This window comes from Dermochelys coriacea, chromosome 22, assembly GCF_009764565.3.
Source record: "Dermochelys coriacea isolate rDerCor1 chromosome 22, rDerCor1.pri.v4, whole genome shotgun sequence".
Classification (NCBI taxonomy): Eukaryota; Metazoa; Chordata; order Testudines; family Dermochelyidae; genus Dermochelys; species Dermochelys coriacea.
In genome coordinates, this window is record NC_050089.1 from 1,845,506 (window position 1) to 1,868,040 (window position 22,535).

The 22,535-nt window shown below is 54.7% G+C and overlaps 1 protein-coding gene across 7 annotated transcripts in view; it reads right to left on the minus strand.

Moving 5' to 3' along the window:
- The window catches only part of ROBO3 (roundabout guidance receptor 3), a 241,993-nt gene that overhangs the window by 127,908 nt on the left and 91,550 nt on the right, over window positions 1-22,535 (minus strand). For 3 of the 7 annotated variants that reach the window (XM_038380837.2, XM_043500996.1, XM_043500995.1), the window contains exon 1: window positions 14,980-15,434. The exons of the other annotated variants lie outside the window; for them this stretch is intronic. In XM_038380837.2, the coding sequence (XP_038236765.1) occupies window positions 14,980-15,076 (97 nt within the window). In that variant the 5' untranslated portion in view covers window positions 15,077-15,434. Of the gene's footprint in view, window positions 1-14,979; window positions 15,435-22,535 lie in introns of those variants that run through there. 7 annotated transcript variants of the gene reach the window in all.

Below are 22,535 nucleotides of genomic sequence, written 5' to 3' on the forward strand. Positions count from 1 at the left end.
TCGCAGAGTTGCTGTTAGATCCCTGTGGAGAGGGGACCTAGGGTGTGGGCTGAGCAGACCTGAGGGAGGAGCCTGGGGAGAAGGGCTGAGCTTAGCTTGGTTTGTTTATTGCTCACTTGGGGGCACAGGCCTTGGGCGCTCATTCTGGAGGAATGCCTCTGAGACACAGCAGCCTGGCAGTGTCCTCGCCCTCCAAGCAGCTGCTATCTCCCCCAGGCCTGGCCATGCAGCTTTGGGGGAAGTCTGGCCCTTTAATGATGCTCTCCTCCTACTATGAGTAGGGCTCTGGCCCAGCCGCTGTCCCCTCCCCCCAAAAGTGTGTTTGAGGGAGCGGAATGATCCAAGGGCAGCAACATATTCAGCCCCAGCCCAGACTTTACACAGCAAGGGGGCATCACCTGCCCACCGACACATGCAGGCCAGTGCCCCTTTCCACCCCGGGCTGTTCCCATCAGCAGCAGAGAGACCAGGCTGCCAGCTAGAGCAGTCACAGCCACTCCCATGCCCCACCCTACAGCCCTCGCACCTGACCCCGCTCTGGATTCTCCTGTGCCCCAGATCACAGCCTACTTCTCTCCTGTGCCCCGGCAATCCCAGTCTGGCAGCCCTGAGGCTGGCTGGGAGGGTCATTCACTCCTGGGAGCTGCAGTTCAGCCTGTCCCACTTGTAATGGGAATTTCCTTGTGGCTTCTAATTCAGATTTCCCGTAAACCCCCCTAAAGCCCTCCTGAGAACCCAGGGCCCCCGTCACGCATGTTATGCTGTTATCATGAATCCCCTGCAGGGCTCCCGGAGACACCTTCACGCTGCCACTGATACTGGAACAGCGGCACAAAGAGCAGCCTCCCTGTGTCATGGGTGATAAAGTGCTGCTGGAAACCCCCAGCAAATCCGGGATAAACCCGATGGCGAGAGAGAGAATTACAGAGCACCTCCCTTTCCTCCCCAAGAGCGATTAGAGGCTGAGCAGCTGCATCCAAAGAGACCCGGAAGGATTAGGGCTTCGTGGCACCACCACCACCGATGGGAGCTGGGCGCGGGTAACAGGCAGACACAGTGGGCCAAAAATCACTGCCAATGTCAATAAGCACAGCTAGGCCATGGAGGGGGCAGCGTGCAAGAAATGAGCCAGCTGTCGGGGTGCCCAGGACAAAGCCTCGAGAGCATAGCTCCAGTCCCCAAATACAACTGTGTCCCAGCTCTCCCACTGGGGCTTCCTGAATACGCCGGCTGCCTCAGCGCCCTGCTAATGTGCTATGGAAGGACCGTGCAGGTCACCGGTTTGAATCCAGCCCAGCCAGGATTAGATGCTATTCCCATCAGACCGATGCTGGGTGGCCCTGAGATGAGATGAGTTTGGTGGTTCTCAGGCCCAGCTCCCATGTCACAAACTCCCCGTTGCGCTTTGCTGAGTCAGTCAGTTAGTGAGCAGAGGCCAAGAGATGCCTGAGCCATGGAGAGTGCACTACCCATTACCCCAGTATCCCCCAATCAGGGGTGAAGCCAGCTGGCAGGGCTGGGTCTGTGGGGTGACCAGAGAGCTGTCAGACAGGCAACTCTCAACAGCACTCCTTCACCACCCTGGCCCGTGAGGGCTGTGGTTATCCAAATAGCCAAGTTAGCTCAAATTAAGCCTGGGTGAAGGTTAGAGATCCACTGGCACTTTAATTACAAAGAGGAATCAGGACTCTCCAGGGTGACCTGGCTCCAGGCCGCCCTCAAGGCATGGCTGACTCAGCCCCAGCTCTCCCGCTCCTGGACTCGGGATGGCCCAGCAGCTGGTGAGAAGCTGGGCAGCTGGGACAGCAGAGAGCCCCGGGTAGAGACTCCGATGTGTTTCTGGAGCTTCGGTGAGGATGTAACCGGCTGTTTTGCTGCTTCTGCCCTTTCAGCGATTACTGGGTTTGCAAAGAGAAGCCACATTCCAGCAGGGGCATCGCCTACCTGGCAGCTGTTTATAATCTCCACCCCCCCCCCAGGAGTTCAGGATCGCCTGGATCCCTTACTCTGCCGTAGACTTCATGGAATGCCAGGGAGGAGGGTCCGTCGCCAGGCTGAAGAAGTGACGCTCCCCCTTTCACACCCCCAGAGACAGCATGAACGTCACCCCGGAACCCAGACTCAGGGCAGCAACTGCAGTCGCTGGGCGCAGGAGCTAGTGACGCTCTGCTAGCAGCTCTCTTCCCTCAGACCAGTCACCGTATTACAGCAGCATCTAGGCTCCAGCTGTGAGCAGGGGCTCATTGGGTCTGGTGCTGCACAGACAGAGCAAGAGCCAAGCCCTGCTCCAAAGTGCTGGTGATCTAAATAGACAAGACAAAGGGTGGGAGAAAAGAAGGCTGGCTCTTCCCAGCCAGACGGGCACTGAGGCACACAGAGACTAAGTGACTTGACCAGGGTCTCTCAGAGAATCTGTGGCAGAGCTAGGCATCAACAGCAGGTCTCCTGGGTCCCAGTCCAGCACCTTACCAAAAAGGCCATGCTCCCTCATATAGTGCCTGGGCTCCACACTGCCTTCTCTTAGAGAGACTCACCTGGAGAGAGGAAGTTGAGGGCACATTTGCATAGCAGCCAAATTGTCACTGCATGTTCCTGCACAAACAGTTTCAAGGTGACAAGTGACAGGGAGAAGAACAGGTTTCAAATTAGCCACCTGTGGGAGCCATTAGGATCCCAGAAGGCTATAAACATACCTGCCATAGTTTGCAAAGTTTGATAAGTGATTAAACTGCTGCCGTTGCTGGTAACAGAGACCCACACGGAAGCAAAGTTCTCATTAATAGAACGACGCACTTTCAAACACACGCAGCTACAGCGAGAGAGGCTGGCCTGCTCCAAGCGGGGCTAGCTGCTGGAGCCAGCGGCTTGCACTCTGTGACTGTACAATTAGCATCCCAAGTAGAAGGCTATCACAGTGCCCCTCCTCCAGCCAACCTTTCGCTCCACTAATGAGCTCTGCCACAGTTCAGAATCGCTAGCACAAAACAGTCTGTCTGGAGGTTTCCCTTTGGCAGCATCCGTGCAAACTCTCAGACAACGTCATCTCAAAGCAACAGCAAGGATTGTCAGCTCTACCGAGTTATGGGATTCGCCTGGGCTACTCCAACAGCAGAACCAGCTGACAACAGAGCACACATCCACCTGCATCACCTGGAGTCTTTGCATCAGACTGGGTGAACAGAGCCAGAAGAGAACAACCACCGGGGGCCGGACTGCTGCAGGAATCAGGAGGTCAGACGGGATGATCAGAATAGCTTAAAAAAAAAAAATCTATGGATCTACAAAATAACCAGAATGGGCAAGTGATTTTAGTAACAGCCCCAGATTACAGCGAGGCCCCACTAGCTTTCCAGGCTTCCGCACACCCCAGAGAATGAGCCGATTTACCCATTTCCTGGGCCTTCTCTATCTGAGAGCCACCCTGAGGGACACAACTAACTCTCTGGTGACTCGATCAATGTATAATTATCCTGAACCCAAGATGCAGCCAATCCTTCACCCGGGCAGGGCTACAAAGTGGTTGTTCTACCAGACTGCAAGGACCAGGGAGTGTGGCCGCAGCATCACTCCTTCAGACCCCCATTCTCATCCACGTGGGATCTAAAGACATAGACACTAGGTTCAGTGGTTCTGCTCAGCAGTGGGAGAGGAGGTTGTGAAGCTTATCCAGCCTTTAACGCCACATCGCATCAGTATGAACACAGGCATGAACAATCATACGTGAGCACACGTTCCATGGAGAGTTCCTTTCCTTCTCCAGCCTTAAATGCACACGTAGGGAAGCTGGGAGCGCACGGGAATGAATGTACACTGGGGAGCAGGCTTGGCTCAAAACCCTGCCCTGAACTCCCAGGTCTCCCCACTGCTGCTGTAACCGGAGTCATTTTAGAAAGGCGGGGAACCCAGAGTCCCCAGTTCTATAACCAACAGGGCCTAGTTTCCAGCCGCACCAGTGATCTCTGTGGGCTTGCAGGCCACACAGGGAATATCCACACTGCAGCTGGAGCAAGCCGCCCAGCTGGGGTGGACAGACTCGCTCCAGTGGGGATAGAAAGAGAGCGTGGCCATTGCGGCATCAGCGGATCCTCAGCCTAGCCACCAAAGCTAGCCCAAGTCATGGCCACACTTAGAGCACTAGCTCAACCCAGCTAGTTCGAATCTGTCTACCCAGGCTGGGAGGCTCACTCCAGCTGCAGCATGGCCGTACACCTAGGCACTCATCAGCCTGAGGCAGAGGCTAAATATGGTCCAAGTACTGTAGGCTAAGGGTGCACTTCCAGGGCTTGAAGGGTTCACCAGATACGCTCTCCCAACAGCAAGGGCCGAGGCAATGCGCACAGACGAAAGCCAGCTGTTGGGAGGGAGGTGTTGGGGCTCCTGCCAGATGCTGGACCCTGTGGGCCGCCAGGAAGCTGGATAAGGCCATGAGCAGCAGCAGAGAGGCAGATGCTGAGCTATTAATGGAGGAGGTGGTCATGAATAGGGGGATTAGAATAGGGGAGCCCCTCCCTCCTGTTCCATTTCCAGAGTGGCAGCAGCTGGGAGGCCCGAGGGGAGAGGCTCTCCCTTGCAGGAGCCCAAGGGAAGGTGGGCATTGGATTTCGGAGACCCACCAGCTGGAGAGTGCAATGGAAACGTTGGATAGCCCATGCACAGGGTGTCTGCCTCTCTGCTGCTGCTCATGGCCTTATCCAGCTTCCTGGCGGCCCACAGGGTCCAACACAGGAGCGGCAGAACTGACTCGAGTCTTGCTCATCTCACCCAGCTGCCATTTGCCAGATCAGCAAGCAGCAGCATGCTCTGTCTGCAGACTTGGAAGGGGGCACTGCATGAGCAACAGAAACCTGAGCTTTCACTGAAGAGCGAATGAAGTCCTGAAGAAGGCAATGATTTAGATCCCCCCTCGCCAGGGAAAGTCTCCTACTCATCTGAGTTTACTGTGCATACCGCGAGCACAAACGAGCTCAGGTGAGCCCCAAGGCTTGCTTAAACCATGAACAGGGTTAAAAAAAAAAAACTTTTATGTAACACATTGCAAACTTGGTTGGATTAAACAATGAATATACAAAAGAAGCCAAGTTTGAAGAAACCTGCTTGAGTAACTTGACATCACAAACATTCAAAGTCAGCATCTTTCAGGAACCATGCAGTCCACTGGGCCACTCACAGTGTGCTCTCCCTTTAACAGTGCCGGCAGACTGGCTGTCCTTCTCACCTTTGCAGGTTGTGTCCAGCCTTCTGCTGCAGCCCTCCGACAACGTGCAGCTAACATGTATTTTAGATTTGGAAGCTGCTTCAGGGCAGGCACCAAGCACCCCTGTGTCCCAGGGAAAGTACAAGAGGAACTGAAGGGGGCACAATGGAATTAGCTGGGCACCAGAGTTAACAGCCCCGACTGATGAGAAGTGACATGGGTGTTTCAGTGGCCACAGGTGGTTAGGGCCTAGGATTTACATCTGAATTTAGGGGGCACTGGGTGGCTGACGGTGCCATTGTACCACCACAAAGCGGCATTGGGACCAGTGCCAGCTCAGAGGGAAGGGATCTTTGGCAGGAGCAGCCAGCAACCCTGAGCTGAAGCAAGGGGAGGAGGCCCCTCCCCTTCGACATGGATTCTGGGAGGAGAAGGGGTAGCTGCAGAAATGGTGCTAAGGTAGGCCTGACAGGGCTGAGGTGGTGTCCATGGACAGGAACCCAGACTCCAGGAGAGCATGGGACAGTGTCCTCAGCACCAGCTCAGCCCCACAGCCGCCACTGGAAGGGGAAAGGACACCCCACAGGAAGAGCCAGAGCTTGGGAGGGGAAGATCTGTGCTGGACAGAGGAGGAGAGAAATACTAACTGATTGCAGCACACGCATGGAGGGCAGGGCAGGGTGAGGGGACGGAGAGAATATTGCTCAGCCCCTCTCATCCTCCAGGCCAGCCCTGCGACCAGCAGGGACTTCACCTCCTAATGGGAGTGCCTGCCGCAGGGACGCCCACCTACCCGCCGGCCGGCTGCCAGACCGGCAGAGGTAGAATCAGACTCTTGGCACCCGTGGAGCACGTGGGGCGGGAGCGTGCTGCTGAGCCTGCTGCTTCTGGGTGGAACAGTGACTGAGGAGAAGGAATCAGCAAGGACACTTGATGCGGCTCTGGGCAACCTGCACACCTGGGTTTTCTGCAGGGACCCTACTCCAGCTGAGCCTACGTAGTGCCAGCCTCAGTTCCCAGAGGGCCTGCCCATGGGCCAGCTTGGCAGCAAACGGCAGTCTGGTAGGGAGAGCGCTTTGGTGTGTTATGAACGAGAAAGCTATTCTAAAAGTGACCCATGTTGGTGAGCGACCATGCTGAGCGTCAATGCTCCTGGCCTTGTGGAACAAGCGTGGCTCCAGTCAGAGCCCTGCAATTCCCTCCCCCCCCCCCCAAGCAGCACCCGGGGATTTCTGGCAGGATGGTGCAACCCGGGGGCTCTTTTGCTGCACAGTCCCCCAGCAACACCCACAGCCCTTTGGGATGAAACGCTTTGGATTAAAGAACCTCTGCCCAGCCCATTAACCACAGCTGATTGCTAAGTACATCACGTGGCAAGGCTATCAGAACTCTGGAGATGGTTAATCCTGGGATGAGAATAAACCTCCCCAGAGATCTGACTCCTGCCCCGCAAATCCCCTAGGAACGGGAAAGCTAAATCTCCTGCTTTTAGCAGATGTTTATGAAAATGAAATCAGGAGGACTTTAGCATATTAACCCTTCAGGCCTGAGAAGGATTTTGCAGCACAGAGCTCAGATCCCAGACAGCTTGTGCCTGCATCTCTGAGAGCACCTGCATTGACTTTAAAGCTAACAAACTCCACCCTGGCCATCGCAACCCAGCTCTTCCCGTCTCCCCAGGTCTCCGAGGCGTCCTCGAAGGAAACAGTTGCATCTGAGAGGGATGCCCCTGGTTACTCATTAGCTGACCCCCATTGTTGCTCCCCATGTAAATTTCAACTTGTTTGGTGCTTTGGCATTCAGGATCCTGGAGCTACTGCACATTCTGATCCTGACTGCAACTGTTGCTATAGCCATGTCTCAAAAGAGCCCCTAAACCAGCTAATCTGTCTTGATCCCAACAGCCAAAGAATGCGCCAACCTCACAACAATGCTGCTTTCCTCTTTAAAAACAAAAAAAACCCACCAACCTACCCCCTGCCCCCGCACCCCTTTACTGTCCCTAAGAGAGCCTGGGAATTCAGTTGCAAATTCACTCACCCGGATTAGGGCAGCGGAAATAGAATGGCTTCACAACAGAGCACACACACCCCCACCCCGAACAACTAAGGGCAGACAAAACGGGCACTCCCGGAGAACAAGAAGGAGATGGCCCTACCCAGCCCCCCAGCATCCTCTGCTCCGCAGGGCAGGGAGCTGACCAGTTTCGGGCCTGGCATGACACAGTGCGGACAAACTGGGTAATTTATGACCAATTCGATTTATTTCTAACACCTCCCCCCACACCCTTGCTGTCAGCCGTCAGACATGCAGTGCGTAGGCACCGGGCAGGGAGCAGAGCAAACTCTTAGCAGGGGAAGAAGGCAAATCACACTGCTGAAGGGCTCTGGACCCTACTCCCTGGAGAACACAGATCCGGCCGCTCTCAATAGGAGGGCTGGCTTATCCCCTCCGCAGTCACTTCTCCACAGGAATCCATCCCCTCCTCCCAACTCCCTTCAGAATGGAAGTTGGAGGTTTAGAAAGCAACTGAAGGGTGGGGCCCATTCCTGAACTGTGGGAGCACATGCATGCGCCAAGCGGCGGGAACTGGCACTAGGTGCCATTGCTAGCTGCTGTAAGCCAGCGAGTCCTCTCCAGCGCCACTTCCGCAGCCCTGCCCCGTGTGGAATGTCCCTTCTCTGCTCTGTCTAGTGGTGTCCTTCAGACCAGAGCCACGCCCGGACCAGGTTATAGCTCCAGGTCTCCCAGCACCTCTGGCCGAAGGAACAGTCCCTTTATTTTAAAAGCACTTTCCTAGCCCTGCCCCAGCCTTGGAAAGGAGTGTTCTTGGGGGAAGAGAGCTGCCCATTCCCAGCAGCGGGCGCCAGTGATGGGCACAGCCGAATTGGTGCCCAGCACAGTCCAACTGAGAGCGTTAACCAGGGCAAGTGGGGCTCAACAGGAGCTCAGTGGCCGGGGCACTGGTAGTGACAGGCACAGGCGAGGCCCGAGGCAGTGCCTCCGCGAGGGAGCTCTACAGGAGTCCCCCAGCAGTGATGGGGGAAGCGAGAGCCCTAATGCAGGAGCTGTCCTCTGCAATGCTTCAGCTCAGACACAGCCTAGATACCTGCTCTGCCCGCTCCACTACAGCTCCCCCTTCGGGACACTGCAGGAATATCCCCTGGGGTCCATGGGAATGCCACAAACCCCCTCGGCCCATTCTCTCAGCCCAGGCTCAGTGACCCTTCGTAGGCACCGAAGTGCTGTACTGAATCTCTTGCTGGGCCGACTCACACCAACTGCGGCTGGACTGGGGCAGGACAGTAGGTGTGGCTGACAGAGAGTTTTGATAATGTCAAGTGTCAGAGAACCAGTGCCCTGCTCAGACCCAGCTGCTCTCCAGTTGTGCTGCTTGCTGGAGCCGCTGGCAGCACGGCGGGCGTGGATCCCTCCAAAGAGGGGCTCTGGACAATGACTGTGGGACACCACACGGGCCCCACCAGGAGCAGCAGTGTGTGTGGGTGGGTGGGTGGGGAGGGGGCTCGCCTCCCACAGAAGCAAGCGCAGCTGCACAGAGCCTACCTATTCCCCAGGAGAAGCAGCAGATGCCTGCTCCCCCGCAGGGAGAGGCAGGAGGTATACCCCCAATACTTACATCCCAGCTGCTCGGAGGGCTCCGTTGGGGGGGCTGCACCCTTCCCCTCCTGCCACACCCAGGGTTTGCTCTGACTAGGAGAAGGGGTCGAGTTATCTACGCCCAGCCTAAAGTCGCCTGCTTTCCCTAGTGAAGACAGGACTGGAGAGCCCTCTGCTGGGGGTTGGCTGGGCCCTCAGAGCCAGCAACCCCAGAGCGGAATGAAGCAGCCCACACCTCTCAGAGCGGTCCTCACTGGCTCCGCGGACAACCCACCTCGGAGGCACAGGGCTCCTTCTCAAGCCTTTCTTCACAGCCCTGAGGGCTGGAAACTTTCATTTTTAAGCCGCGACTCCACTGGGATCCCGATCACAGGAGCTGGGACCCGAGGCAGCAGCATGTAGCACCTTGGCCTGCCCCAGGAGATGAGAGCCATGCTGAGCACTTCCCTTCCCACCCAGCCACCACAGGACACTGCGATGCCCTATTACTGCCCAGCTGCAGAGAGAGACACAAACCAGCCCCAGGGCCTTGCAGTGTGAAGTCTCCCCAAAGCCCCCACGCGCCCGGCAACATAGCTGGCTCCTATGGAGTCAGTGCTTCCCTATCCCAGCATGCAGCGGGGCTGAGCACCATGCGCAATGCATGGGAGTCCCAGCTCCGCGTGGACGTGCCCAAAGGGGTCTGACACAAAGAGTGCTGCTGTGTGGGCTGCGCTGAATGGTGCGATGATGCACAAAAGAGCCAGCCATTCATGCAATCAGCTTCCTCACTGAGCACACCCCATGTGTTCCCCCCTTCAGACAAGCCTGAGCCCAGCGAAAAGCTGTTGTCTTGATCAGTGCATGTTTCTTCCTTCTGGAGCGACATCAAAGCCACTGTTTGGCTCCTGCTGTCACATGAGCAGTCTCCCACAGCTGGTGTTTCTTACCAGCTTTTCTTCCTGAAGAGTCACAAGGCACATTACAAATGACTCTCGCACACTTAGGGACAGGACCTCAGCACTCTAGAAATCAGGGTAAAGCCTCTCAAAGATTTTAAATTAATTAAGAAAAAAACCAGACAACTTGCAGACTCTGCTGAATGTCATTTCTTGTTTGGTACCAATCAATCCCCCGACAGAGCCTGGACTCCTGCTGTCAGAGCAGAGGAGAAAAAACACAGAGTTAGAGCACTATCCAGAAAAAAAGGATGCCAAGAACACCAGTGACTAGATCTCAGAGCCTCCCCTGCCTTGAGCACCACCCCAATAAATCACACAGGGGGATCTTCCTGCCTGCCAGCCAGCAGCCATCCTGGAGTCCCCCCTGTCAGCCTTGGAAAGTGATTAGTGATGACCCAAAAGTATCAGCGAGTGATTAAAGAGAAATCCAGGGCTACCACATCCTTCCTCCCCATCATCTCACCAAGGTTAATCAGCCACCATCATAAACTGCAGAGCCAGCACAACCCAGCACCACTGAGATGTAAAACATCCAAATACACCCCAGGTTTCTCTCTGGATCTTCTGAATGGGAGGGGGGTGGATCTTAGTAGATTTGAAGAGAAATTGGGGGTTTCTCTTATTGCTCTATACTAGCGACTCCTCAATTGTTATTCACAGACCACATCGATCCATGGACCATGGAGCAATTGCCTATGGTCCCTGGGAAGCTGGCTGGTAACATGGTCCTGGCTCCTTGGTCCTAACTGCTTCTACAGCTGTCCAAGCTTTTCACTGTAATTAAAAGCCTGGAGGTCTGTGAAAGCAACTGGAAACATGGAAGAGTGAGTCAGCCTGGCTGCCCCTAGCAGGGGCTTCTGCTGCAGATTAAAGGAGAAGAAATGAAGAGCACAAGGAATGTTTTCTCCCCGAAAAGGACAAAACACTTAGCGCTTTAAAGTCAGCACAACACACAATCACTTTCCCAATATGACCTTCCCCTATAACAGGGGTTCTCAAACTGGGGGTCATGACCTCTCAGGGGGTCGCCAGGTTATTACTTGCAGGGGTCACAAGCCGTCAACCTCCACCCCAAACCATGCTTTGCCTCCAGCATTTATAATGGTGTTAAATATATTAAAAAGCGTTTTTAATTTATAAGGGGGGGTCGCACTCAGAGGCTTGCTATGTGAAAGGGGTCACCAGGAAAAAAGTCTGAGAGCCACTGCCCTATAAGCAATTGATCCAGGTGACAAAGGGCTGTTATGTGACACGTGAGGCGAGCTCTCTTCAGATGTGGTCTTTGCTATGGTGAAAGCCCTGCTCTGTGCTCCTGGGGGGGGGGAGTAGTCTGATTTAGACGCAAGACAGACAACAAAACTGTGTGGTCTTAGCTAGGCCACGGCACAAAAGTAGCAACATTAACCTTGGCATCCCGGCCAAATCTGCCTCCTTCTATTCCCCCCGGAAGCAGGATTCTCCTTCATTTCCTGTTCTAGTCGAAAGAGGACTATAACTGCCCAAGTTAGAATTTGGCCAGGATGCTTCGGGCTTGTCTACATGGCAAGCCAGGTGTGTGAGTCTACAGCGCACCAGCTTGCTGTGCAGTAATGTCCTGTGTGGACACTGCTCCAGTGTGGGGAAAGTCCTGGAGCGTGGCTTGGTGTACAACTACTTGAAAGCGCAGCAGATGGCTGCATTTCTGAGGGAGTGAAGAGATTCCTATATAGTTTGCAAAGCAACCTGGGATCTTAGAATGACTGAGTTCCATGAACACAGTACTGTCTTACTATGAAATAAGTACATAATGAACTAACCCAGCACCAGCTGTATCTGCTCTCTGCCCTGGTATGCTGCATGGTGCATGGCCTCACTCAAACCTACCAGCATCCAACAGAAGTCATGGTCTTGAACCGACAGCTGCAACATTCAGGGATATCCCAATCCCAGTGCACTGATATTTACAAACAACAAGAAATCAGCTCTTCTGGGAGGGGTGTGCTGGGCAGAACAGCAAGAGTTAGTGCCTGCAGGGCCAGATTTTCAGAGCTGAGCCCCCAACCTGCACCCAATGCACTGAGATCCTCTGAAGAATCTGGTCCCAATGGTTCACCACTAGAAAGCTCAAGATCAGATCCTGGAGGTGGTTATGAGCAGAAGTTTGATTGTCTCATTCTAGACTCCTATTATCCACATCCCAAAATTATTGCATAATCCAGCCCAACTAGCCCATTGCAAGAGATGCCCATGTCTAGAACAACAGGGTGGGCTACAGGTCAGGACTGAGATGCACTGGCAATGCATAATGGGATCCTGTGCAAAACTTGCCTACACAAATTACCTCACTTGGGGCAGAGCTTGCAGGCTGCACTTTCATCCGCACCAAATTCTCTTCAGGTCTTTTTGAAGACATCAATAAATACAGTGAGATGCAAGGACAATCAAACCCAGGGATGGAACTCCGTTAATAACCTCCGAGGCTGAGGGATGGACTGTATGATTTCAAAAGGAGACTGGTGTGGAAAGAAAAGATTTTTGAGAACTGGTAGCATTTACAATGAAAGGCTCTGTACTCTTGTTTCTTGATGCTCACAAACAACCTCCTTGCATGATTTTTGTTGTTGTGAGAGCCCCGCCTTCCCCTATATCTTATCTAAAAAACATGCAAAAGCTCTTGCAAACAAGACAGCAGCCTAGGAGTTGCAGAGGAAGATGTACCAGTTCCATCAAATTGAGATGTGACTTTATAAACATGCGTGCTAGCTCATTCTAACAGGTTTGCCTACAGACTCTGCGCTGGTCATTGTACCGTCTATTTGGATTGCTTCCTGCACACAGACATTAATGAACTACTGCAAACTCCTGAATGTTTGCTCACCAAAACAGTGCATACAGCTGTACCAGAGAGTCTCTTCATGTTCTCTGAATGCAAGTCCTAGCATGCTGCTGGAGAGAATCCATCAGGTCTTTTTGACAGGGAGAACGTTATCCTTCAATATTACCAATGCTCCTCTCAGGCTCGTCATCCACAGAATAGAAGCACTGATACTAGTGAGAGTAACATCTGGAGCGTATACTAACTCCGCGCTGCAGTTGTTTTAATTGTTGAAGGTCTTGGGGGGGAGGGGGAATGGAGAGAACGGTGGCAGATGAATCCTGCCTAGATTACACGTCACTCAGTGTCATCGTCCCCCCAGACTCCCTTTCCTTTGCATGTTCCTCTATTTATGGTAAACTACTGGCCCTGGTTGAAATAATGACCTGGTTTCGAGTTTTGTTTCAAGCACTGCATGTCAGACTCTCCTCCCATGCTGATGGAGCTCTCGCTCCTGGAAATGACAGGGTTGGAGCGAGAGCTGGGCAGAAAACAATAATTATGTTTTTCAAAAAATGTTGAGGTTTCAGCATTTGTTTTCCTTCTTCACTGGAAGGAAAGCAGGCCATGTCAGAGCAGGGAGCTGACCCTGTATTTCTCCCTCCCCACACACGGGAGTTGTTCCACTCGGTATAAATAACGAAATATTCATTGACCCAGCGAGACAGACTCTAGCCCAATGGTCAGGACACTCAGCTGGGCTGTAGGAGACCCAGGGTCAAGTCCCTGCTCTGAATTGGGCAAACTCGCTCAGGCGAGTGTCATAACGGCTGGACTCCTGGCTATTCTGGGGTGTGGGTCCGTCTATCCAAAACTCCATCCTGGACCTGAGAAAGCTTTGCCAAAACCCAGATGCTTCCAGGAAAAGTTTTCGGTGTGACTAATTGGGCTTTTCTTGCTGATGAGCTCTAGGAGACACTGATCTTGCTACCTCCTCTAGTGGATGGATTCAGTCACTTTTGCTCTCCGTACCATCTCTTTTAAAAGGATACACATGCCCCAAAAGCCCTCTAGAGCAGGGCTTCTCAAGCTATCTGATGTGGGGGACCGGAATTTTTTTTTCCAATGTGTGTGCAGACCGGCAGCCGATGGCTCGCAGACCGGCACCGATCCGTGGACCGCCACTTTGAGTAGTACTGCTGTAGAGACAGCGTAAAGGGGAACTCCTGGCTCCTGAGTTCACACATCCTCCTAGAAATCCTGCATAGCCTTGCAGCAGCTGCCCCTCAAGCCAGTGGGAGAACTGCTGTACTCTGTACTTCCGAGAGCAGCCAGTGCCTTTTCCAGCCTGAGAACTGACACACAAGACAAAGCCAGTGCAGCCGCTGTCACTGGAAATAGCTTGGTTATGATCCAGTGATGGCACATTCAGTAAAAAACACAACAAATCAAGGGCTTGGAGTGGGGACTTTTAAATGTCAATGGCTTGGATTTCGGGGGGGGGGGTAGAGGAGAGCGCCCTTGATTCCACCACTCCAGACCTCCTCCCATGACCCACACCCTACATGAGCCTTTATCCCACCAGGACCCACCCCTAGGGGATTGCTGGCAGAGTGGTGCCCTGGGCTGGCAACCCCCCTCCTTGTCAGTGAAGAAGCACAGGGCTGCCTGGGGATAGGGCACATTGCCCATGGCACCGCACCAGCCAAACCCTCCTGCCTCTTGGTGATTTCACTGCTAACTGCCCAAGTGGAAGAAAGGTGCTCAGTAGCCATGGCCAAGGGAGGGAGAGAGCCACAAAAGCCAGCTCCCCAGGGCGGATGGGTGGCCTTGCAGGCAGGACTTGGGGAAGCTGGTTCTACTCTTGACGGCCACTGACCCCCAGCGTGACCTTAGACAAGCCACTTCGTTGCCCCAGGACTCAGTTTCCCCACCTGCACAAGGTGGGCATGGACAGGCTCACCAGATGCTGTGCGCAGGGCCCCATCCAGCCTGCCCCAGGCTCAGAGAGCACGGGGATGGGCGCCACGCAAGAACCAGGTTCGGTGCCCCGGGAACAGGGCGGCTGCCAGGCAAGCCCGCTGTTCCTTGAGCCCACTCAGCTCCCCCGGGAGCCCGGCGCAGCCAGCCCAAGAGGCCGGGGGGTCCCCCTCGCTGCAGCCGCCGCCCGGAGCGGAGGGGACTAGGCTGGCGGCCGCTCGCGGCATCCCTCCCGGGCGGGCCCCGAGCCCACAGACCCGAGGCGCAGCCGGCAGCTGGGCGGGGGGCGGTCGCGGCCACCGGCCCGACTCGGGGCCCCTTTGGACGCGGCGTTCAGGGCTCCAGCTGGGCGCAGGAGAGGTGCCCGGCCCCGGGGCGGACTGAGGGGGGCTGCACCCGGGGGGCTCCGGGCCCCCTCCCCAGACCCACGAGCCGCTCCGTCGGGGTCTTACCGAAAGTTGGTCCCACCAGGGCCGGCATCAGACACAGGACGCTCCGCAGCAAGAGTAGCCGCCGCCGCCGCATGGCCCCGTCCATACCAGGCCACATCCCGGGGGGCAGGGCGAGCCGGGCCGGGAGATCCTCAGCCCCGCGGAGCCGGGCGGGGCGCAGACAGCGCCGGGCGGGAAGAAGGGCGCACGGGCGGCCGCTGGAGACCGGGGGCTGCGGATCGATCCCGGGGGTCAGACAGGAGGGGGTCGGCGCGCCCGGGGGGGGGCAGGGGATTAATTCATTCTTTCGCTGCCAGCCCCGTTCCCGCACCAGGCTCCGCTGCTCCCGGCGATAATCCGCCGCCGCTGCCCCCTGCTCAGCCCGCACCCGGGCGGCGGCAGCGCCGGGAACTTGCTCCAACTCGGCTGCCCCGGCCCATTGTCAGGCTGGGCCCTCCCCCGCCGCCTTAAAGAGACACCGACCTGCCGGGCCGGAGGGGCGGGGGCTCCGCCTGCAGGGCCGGGGGCGGGGGGGGGCAGGGCCACGCGCCAGGGGCTGGGGGCAACGAGGCGCCGGCTCCTGGGGGGGGGTGAACAAACCCTCCACCCCCCAAGGCGCAGGAGCCCCGGGAGCCGGGCAGGGAGCGCGAGCGGCGGGGGCGGTTCCGCCTCTGGGCCCCCTGGGGCGAGGGTATCCCACCCCCCCCCGGGGGGGGTACACGAGGGGCTCGCCCCTGGGCCCCCTTGGAGCCCGCGCCTGCTTTGCGCACGAGGCGGGGACGGGGACCCGGGCGGAGCCTCCCGGGCACCCGGGTATTTGCATCTCGATGAGCGAGGCCAGGCGGCAGCCCCGTTCCCCGTGCGCACACGGGACGCCCCCCGCCCCTGCAGAGCGGCTGCTCCCCCTTTGGCCCGGCCCCACGCCAGGCCCCCCCCCCGCCCCCCGCCCCAGCGGATCTCCCCACGTGCGCCTTAGCCGCGGTCGGTGCCAAGCGAGCCGGGCCCCCCTGGATTAACCCGCTCTGAACCAGCGCGATCACTTTGTAAACGTGGCCACCGCGGCTCCTGTGCCCGTTAGCCCTGGGGAGGAGCCGCCCCGCTCTCTGGCCCTGCCAAGTGGTGGCTTGGCCTTTGCTGCACCCTTGTGCCATGGCAAGAGGGCAGCGGTGGATCGCCGAGCAAGGAGACGCTCTCTGGGCGATAAGGAGAACATTTCCCCGAAGCCTCTCACCCTAAAGTGAAGGGCAAGAGTGCTGGAGAGGAAGCGAGGAGCTGTTAAGGAAGGGAGGCAAAGATGAAATCTTTTGTAATGCTGCCTGGCTCGACTAGAGAAATGATGGTGACATTCATCAGCACAGGAGAGCAGACAGTTCCTTCATTCCCCCTCTACTGCCAGCCCTGCCCAAGAGATCCTGCTGCAGGAAACCCCCTGTTTCGGAGGCGGACTAAAAGAGATTGAGATGGAAATGGCCCTTTTTAGTACAACTTTCTCCGCAGGTTTTGATCAAATAATGAAACAGCCAACAATGGGTGAAACTCGCACTGAATGAATGTTCATCCCTGAGCCAAGAAAGTGCTGAAAACCTGCTACTCCATGAACGGGGCATCAGCCTGGCGGGTGGTACAGGGAGCCGTGGCAGCTTTACACACTGGCTTGCTAGCAGCACTTGACAATAAACTCACATGCCACAGCAGTTGGGTGGGTGACTTCAGGCCACATCGATGGCCCAAGATGCCCAGTTCTCAGCAGCCCTTGGGAAGCCTCGTGGGTGTTTGTGAGGCACTCAGATACTATGGTGAGGAGCATGTCGAATGCATACATGGAAGTGAGTGTTACAGTGGGCCCTCTGCCAGCACTGTGGAAGGGTCACGAGCCTGGTTTGATGTTCACACAGGCTGTAGGTGAGCTGAACCTGCAGCATGCACACTCCTATTGGAGAGTGATGACTGCCCGAGATGAATGTTACCTTCTATAGCTACGCAGCACCCTAATCCAGAGGTTCCACTTCTCCACGTGAGCCAGTCAGGGCTCCCTGCCCTGCCCTTGGGGAAAGCTAGGGATGTGCAGGGTTTGCGCTGGTGTAATCTCCTTTACGTGGGACAAGGTGGCTTTAGCAGAGCCCAGAATCCAGCCCTTGGTATAAGGCACTCCTGCACTTGGGAACTGCAGTCTTGGACACTGAGCAGGGCAGCAGTTAGGGCTTGCTTCCCAAACCACTCTTCTCCATGTGCCCTGGATTCTCTTTCCTCATTTTTCCTATTACCTCTCCATCCTAATTGGTGTGCACTATTCCCAGGTTAGCATCATCTGCAAGATTAATTAATGTGCATCTTACTCCCTCATCTAGATGACTAAGGAAAGCATTAAGCAAGGGCCAGAGCTGCTGTGACCCTGAGGGACCTCTCCTCTGTATGGGAATTCCTAACTCCATACATTGCTTTTGTCTGGGGTCTTTTGGGCAGTTTTCATTGTACATAGCAGTCATAGAATCTCAGGGTTGGAAGAGACCTCAGGAGGTCAGCTAGTCCTACCCCCTGCTCAAAGCAGGACCAATCCCCCATTTTTGCCCCAGATCCCTAAATGGCCCCCTCAAGGATTGAGCTCACAAGCCTGGGTTTAGCAGGCCAATGCTCAAACCACTGAGCTACCCCTCGCCCCCCTACCCAAGCCCATCCTCGGGGGTTTGGTGAATTCACAGACCAGCGCTGTCTGAATGGCACTGCACAAACATGGAAGAAAATACTTTCACACTCCACCCAGCTCCCAGTCTGAACCAGCCACAGGAAGTGGAGTTCAGACGCAAACAGTGACACACAGGCGAGACACGCTGATCTCCTATCTGTCCTGATTTTTTTCTTCTTTATGAGATTTTTTTAATTCCCCCCAATTTTCCCTCCTGAAACCCAACATCCAGGTACAGCAGCATTCTGTGAAATAATTCCTTACTGCATTGAGCACCAGTGTCAGTGAGTGAGCAGAGGGAACAGTCTTCTGTCCTCTCCCCTTCGCAGTGAATCCCTTCTCGCTGTGAGGAGGAAAGGGCAGGCTGGCTTTCTCTGCTTTCTGGGTCAGAACACTGCCCTCCACGGATCCTAAGAACCTCTTGATTGTGCATGTCAGACTGTCTTGGTTGCCCAACTGTTCTCAGCGCAGCTAGTGCCCCAGGAGAGCACGTGTCCTGTGATTCTCTTACTCTGTCAGACCTGTTTCAGATGCTGTCTGTAATTCCTCCTTGGTGCTGAATCCCTTGTATCGTTATCAAAAGCATTTCATTACCATCGGCTGGCTTAGCAGATACTTTGGAAGGAAAGTCTCACTTCTCTGCTTCTGTTTCCATGCCCCTGCTCTCCTGTGCAGACTGTACCCAATCCAATTACAAGGCGTCCCCAACCGGTTTCATGCCCATGGTGAGTGTCATTGTCCTTTAGATCCACTTCTAGCTCTTGTTTGCTTCCCACACGCCTGTCATTTGTGTACATGCTCCTAAATCCACTGACACGCCTGTTCTTATTATTTATTGAACTTGTTGCAGAGTGATGTCATCTTGAGTCTCATCTGGTATGTTGGTATGTTTGGTATGCTGGATTATCTGAGCTAAACAAGATCTTTAACGTCCCTGTCCTGCCTAGTTTACAGCCCACCCAGTTAGCCCTGCAAGCTCCGAGCGCAGGTTAGTAACCCTTCTGCATAATCATTGATTGTACCATCCAAACAGCGGACATACATCACTCTGTGAATCCAGAGTGCTCACTTCTCTGCACCATCACTGCAGCCACCAATTGTTCTCCAGCATAAGCCGTCCTTTGGCACTTGCCACGCCTGTCTTTACTTCCCCTGCAGCTATTATTGATTGTACTAAAACTCCCTTCACTGGGGGCAGGGAATGGGTTGCTTCCACATGATCTATAATAAGCATGAATTTCCCAGCATCCTCCAGGATATGCTTCATCCTCCTCCTCCTCCTCATATGTCCTGCCTGGTTCTCCATTATGGAGCCACCGATCAGAATTGTTCGCTGTTTCTTCCTGGGGAATTAATAAATTCCCCTGGGACTTTCTCAGCCTGATCCCCTCTCATCTTCTCAAGGGAGGGGCCCGACAGCAGGCATGTAGGCTCCACACATATTTCACTTTGGTTTTTCCAGCTCCTCTTGGTGTTCCTCAATGCCACGGTTCTCCATCCTTCCTTCTTGTGCACAGCTAACCCAGCTGAGATCCTACCTGCTAATCATCTCCAAACACCTACTCCCTCCGTGCTTCCCAGAGTCTGCCTCTATTGGTATCTTTCACCTGGCATTCCCTGTGCCAATGGGGGCAGCTGCACCTCTGGGGGCTTGCCCTCTGCGGAGGGCAGGGAATGCTTGGACTGCTGTCCTCCCAGAGGCCTCTACCCGGGGAGGGCAGATTTGACTCATGGCCTGGGAGGCGCCAGTGGGACCCACCAAACAACTGGCAGTGCCACAGTATCCTCTTCCACACAGACCTGCTGCTGCCAGAGGCCCTATGCCTAGGTTCCACTGCCTGAAGCCCGTCAAAAGCAGCAGTGGCTCAAGCTAGATCACTACAAGCAGGGGTGTAAGACCATGAATTTCCCCAGCCAGACACACTGACCCAAATCTCCACTTTGCCGGGGCAGAGCAAGCGCTACCAGGCGTGTTCAGAGAGTCTCAGATTACAAAGCCAGAAGGGACCACTGTGACCATCTAACCTGCCCTCCTGTAGGACACAGGCCAGAGACCTGTCCTGACTTAATTCCTGTTTGACCCAGAGCATATGTTAATGCTAAGGCCAGTCAGTCAGGCTACAAGTGACTTGACTTGGCATTGTCAGGTGCTGCAACATTGTTTGCTTGTGTCCCAGTGGCACTCAGAATGGTAAGGAATTCTTACAGGGGCTTCAAAAACATGCAAGACATTTTAAAAATGACTCCAGTCTAACCCTTTGGCCCAGATGCCAGCCTGATCAGCACAGGCAAGGGCTACTTGTCTAATGCCAATAGGAAATGACTTCTGGAAAATATGTTTTAATCCCTAACCAACCTCTCCATGTACCTGCCCTCCCCCCGCCCCTCCGGGAGAGACCCCGGAGCTGGGGCTGTTCCATCGCTAGTTCTGATCAGCCTGCATCACAACTGCTGCTTCCTCTGCTCGCTGGACCTTGACCGTGTCAAAGCCGTGCTGAGTGGCCGCCCAGTCGGGTGTGTAATTTAATTGTTCAGCAGCCAGAGAACATGTTGGCTGCTTTAATTCATTTAAAATAGAAACAGAGTAAGGTGTTTGGCTGCCTCCAGGACCCTGTCTGCAGCTTCCTCCTCACTGCTCGGGTAGCGCTAGCTAACCTTCTGCCGGGAATCAGTAGCGGCAAGGGACAGGTTCAACAGGATGGCTGGGGTCCCTGCTGCAGTGAGTTGTTTGGCTTGAGCCCACATCTGGAACCCAATTCACACTGCCGCTCTAGGAATTCACGTCGAAGCACCCTGCTGCCCTGGGGGAGAGTGCCCCAGGGGCCAGGAACTGCAGACACAGCCAGTTTGATTTGGGAAAAGGAAAGAAACAACCCAGCCAGCTGGCAGGCCCCCCCAGTGCTCTGACTGCCAGCGGGAGCCCTCCGCCACCATTCCATCCAATCCCACCTCAGGCAAGTGTCCCCAGGAGCAGCTGGGGATGGGCTCAAGCCTGCTGATACTGGCTCCATCTGGTCTTCTCTGGCCCACAGCTACCCGCGGGCAGTTCCCCTCCAGTTTGCTGCCATCACTTCCCTGCTCAGCTCAGCTCCCACTGCCAGGTCCCGTCCAGTTGGCTGATGGAGTTCAAGATGCTTAATCAGAGTGTCGTTTGCCAGAGCCAAGCTCAAATTCCACAAGAAATCACCACTCTTCCTACTTGCCATGTTGGGCCCGGCTTCCAGCTCAGGGTGGCTCAGCTTTTCTCCGAACAAGCACCATGAATTTGCACACATCTGCAGCTACACAGCCCCGTTAGTGGGACACAGGGAAATTCCAGACAGTGCCGCTGGGCACTTTATGGGACTCCTCTGAAGTGCAGGCAAATTATATCTGGCACCAGGTAGGATGCAGCCTTCAGTTCTCTCATTTCACCTACAAAAGGCGCCAAAGAGCTTCTGTTCTCACCCTGCTCTCTTACATCTCTACCTCCATCTGGCCTGTGCACCCACTCAGACTCCTCCAGGACTCCTACTGCAGCTGGCCTCCGGAGCACAAGATAGCAAGCCGAATGCTCTGTGGTTTAAGGCACCTCTAATTAAAGGAGAGGCACCACCCACAGACCTTTTCAGAGGCTTCTTTAATTGAGTCATAGTAAAGGGGAACTGTCAAATGCTACACGATCTCCTTTGATTGCAACCTCCTCCCAGAAGCCTGAAACCATCCTTTTTCTCTCTCTTGCTTTCATCCTTTCCCACTTGACAGACATTGATATTTTTCCTGCGTTGTTTGTGGAGCGCAAGGCAACGTGTCTCTGCTCCCTTTAGTTCTGTGTGTGTGCTCTAGCTCCAGCACGATGACAGAGCCCGTCTGGGAACAGCATCTGTGAGCGTACGCTAGCTAAGCTGCTGCCTCTCTGGCAGCACAGCCCACGATACTACAGGCCCCACAAATGTGCTAGTTTGGGGTTGTTTCTAAGCTTCTCCAGGAGCAAGCAGTGAGTTGAAAGATGTGAGCAGAGGCTCTGGCACATGCTGACAACATACTAAGGGGGAAAGGGAATTGCAGGAAATGAAGGATATGAAGAACATTAACATAAACTCTATTGCTCGGTTAAATTGACACCCTGTCCTGGAGACCCACCAGGTAATCTGACTGCCATCCATTGCCCCTTCCCTTGGGTATCCTGTACAACCTTGCTCCTCAGCTGAATTAGGCACATGGCATATTGGCAGGTGTCAAAAATCCTGGAAACCCGCAACTAGGATTCCTACCGTCTAGCTCCACGGAAAGATTTTTCCAGCAACACTGGCTGACCTGTCTGCCCAGTCCCTTCCCGAGGTGATTTTACATACAGTGTGGGCTAGCATCACTCTCAGGGCTTGGAGAGCACTAAGTTCATCTGATGAGATTTTATACATTCCATAAAAAGAGCCATCAGCGTTTTCCACCTAAACTAATATTGCTAAATGCACAGCCCCTTTGACCCAGTTTAACGCTAAGCCCTTGAGGGATACAGCTCACCGTTCCCTCCACTTGGCTGAGTCAACTCAGTCCAAAGGGAGGGCATTCCTGAGTGCTGCTCTGCCTACAAGTCCTGCCAGCACCGTTAGCTACTTGGTATAAAACAGAGCGAGAGAGAATAGGCAGAAGTTCTATAAGGAATGACGAGAGACAGGAATTAGTTTGCTGAGGCTCCAAAGACAGAAAAGCTACGGAGGTGTTAACCTTCCCAAGCAGGAATTCCATAACTGGAACATTGTCACTTGGTATGTGTGGAGCTGGCTCTATTTTACAGAAACTCCAGAACTGGAGTCTCACGTGGCAACGCTCTGAACCTTCTTTTATACTCCCCTTCTTCTAGTCCTTTCAACCTGGTTTCTGGCAAAGACACTTTGCTCCCTCAGGAGATCAG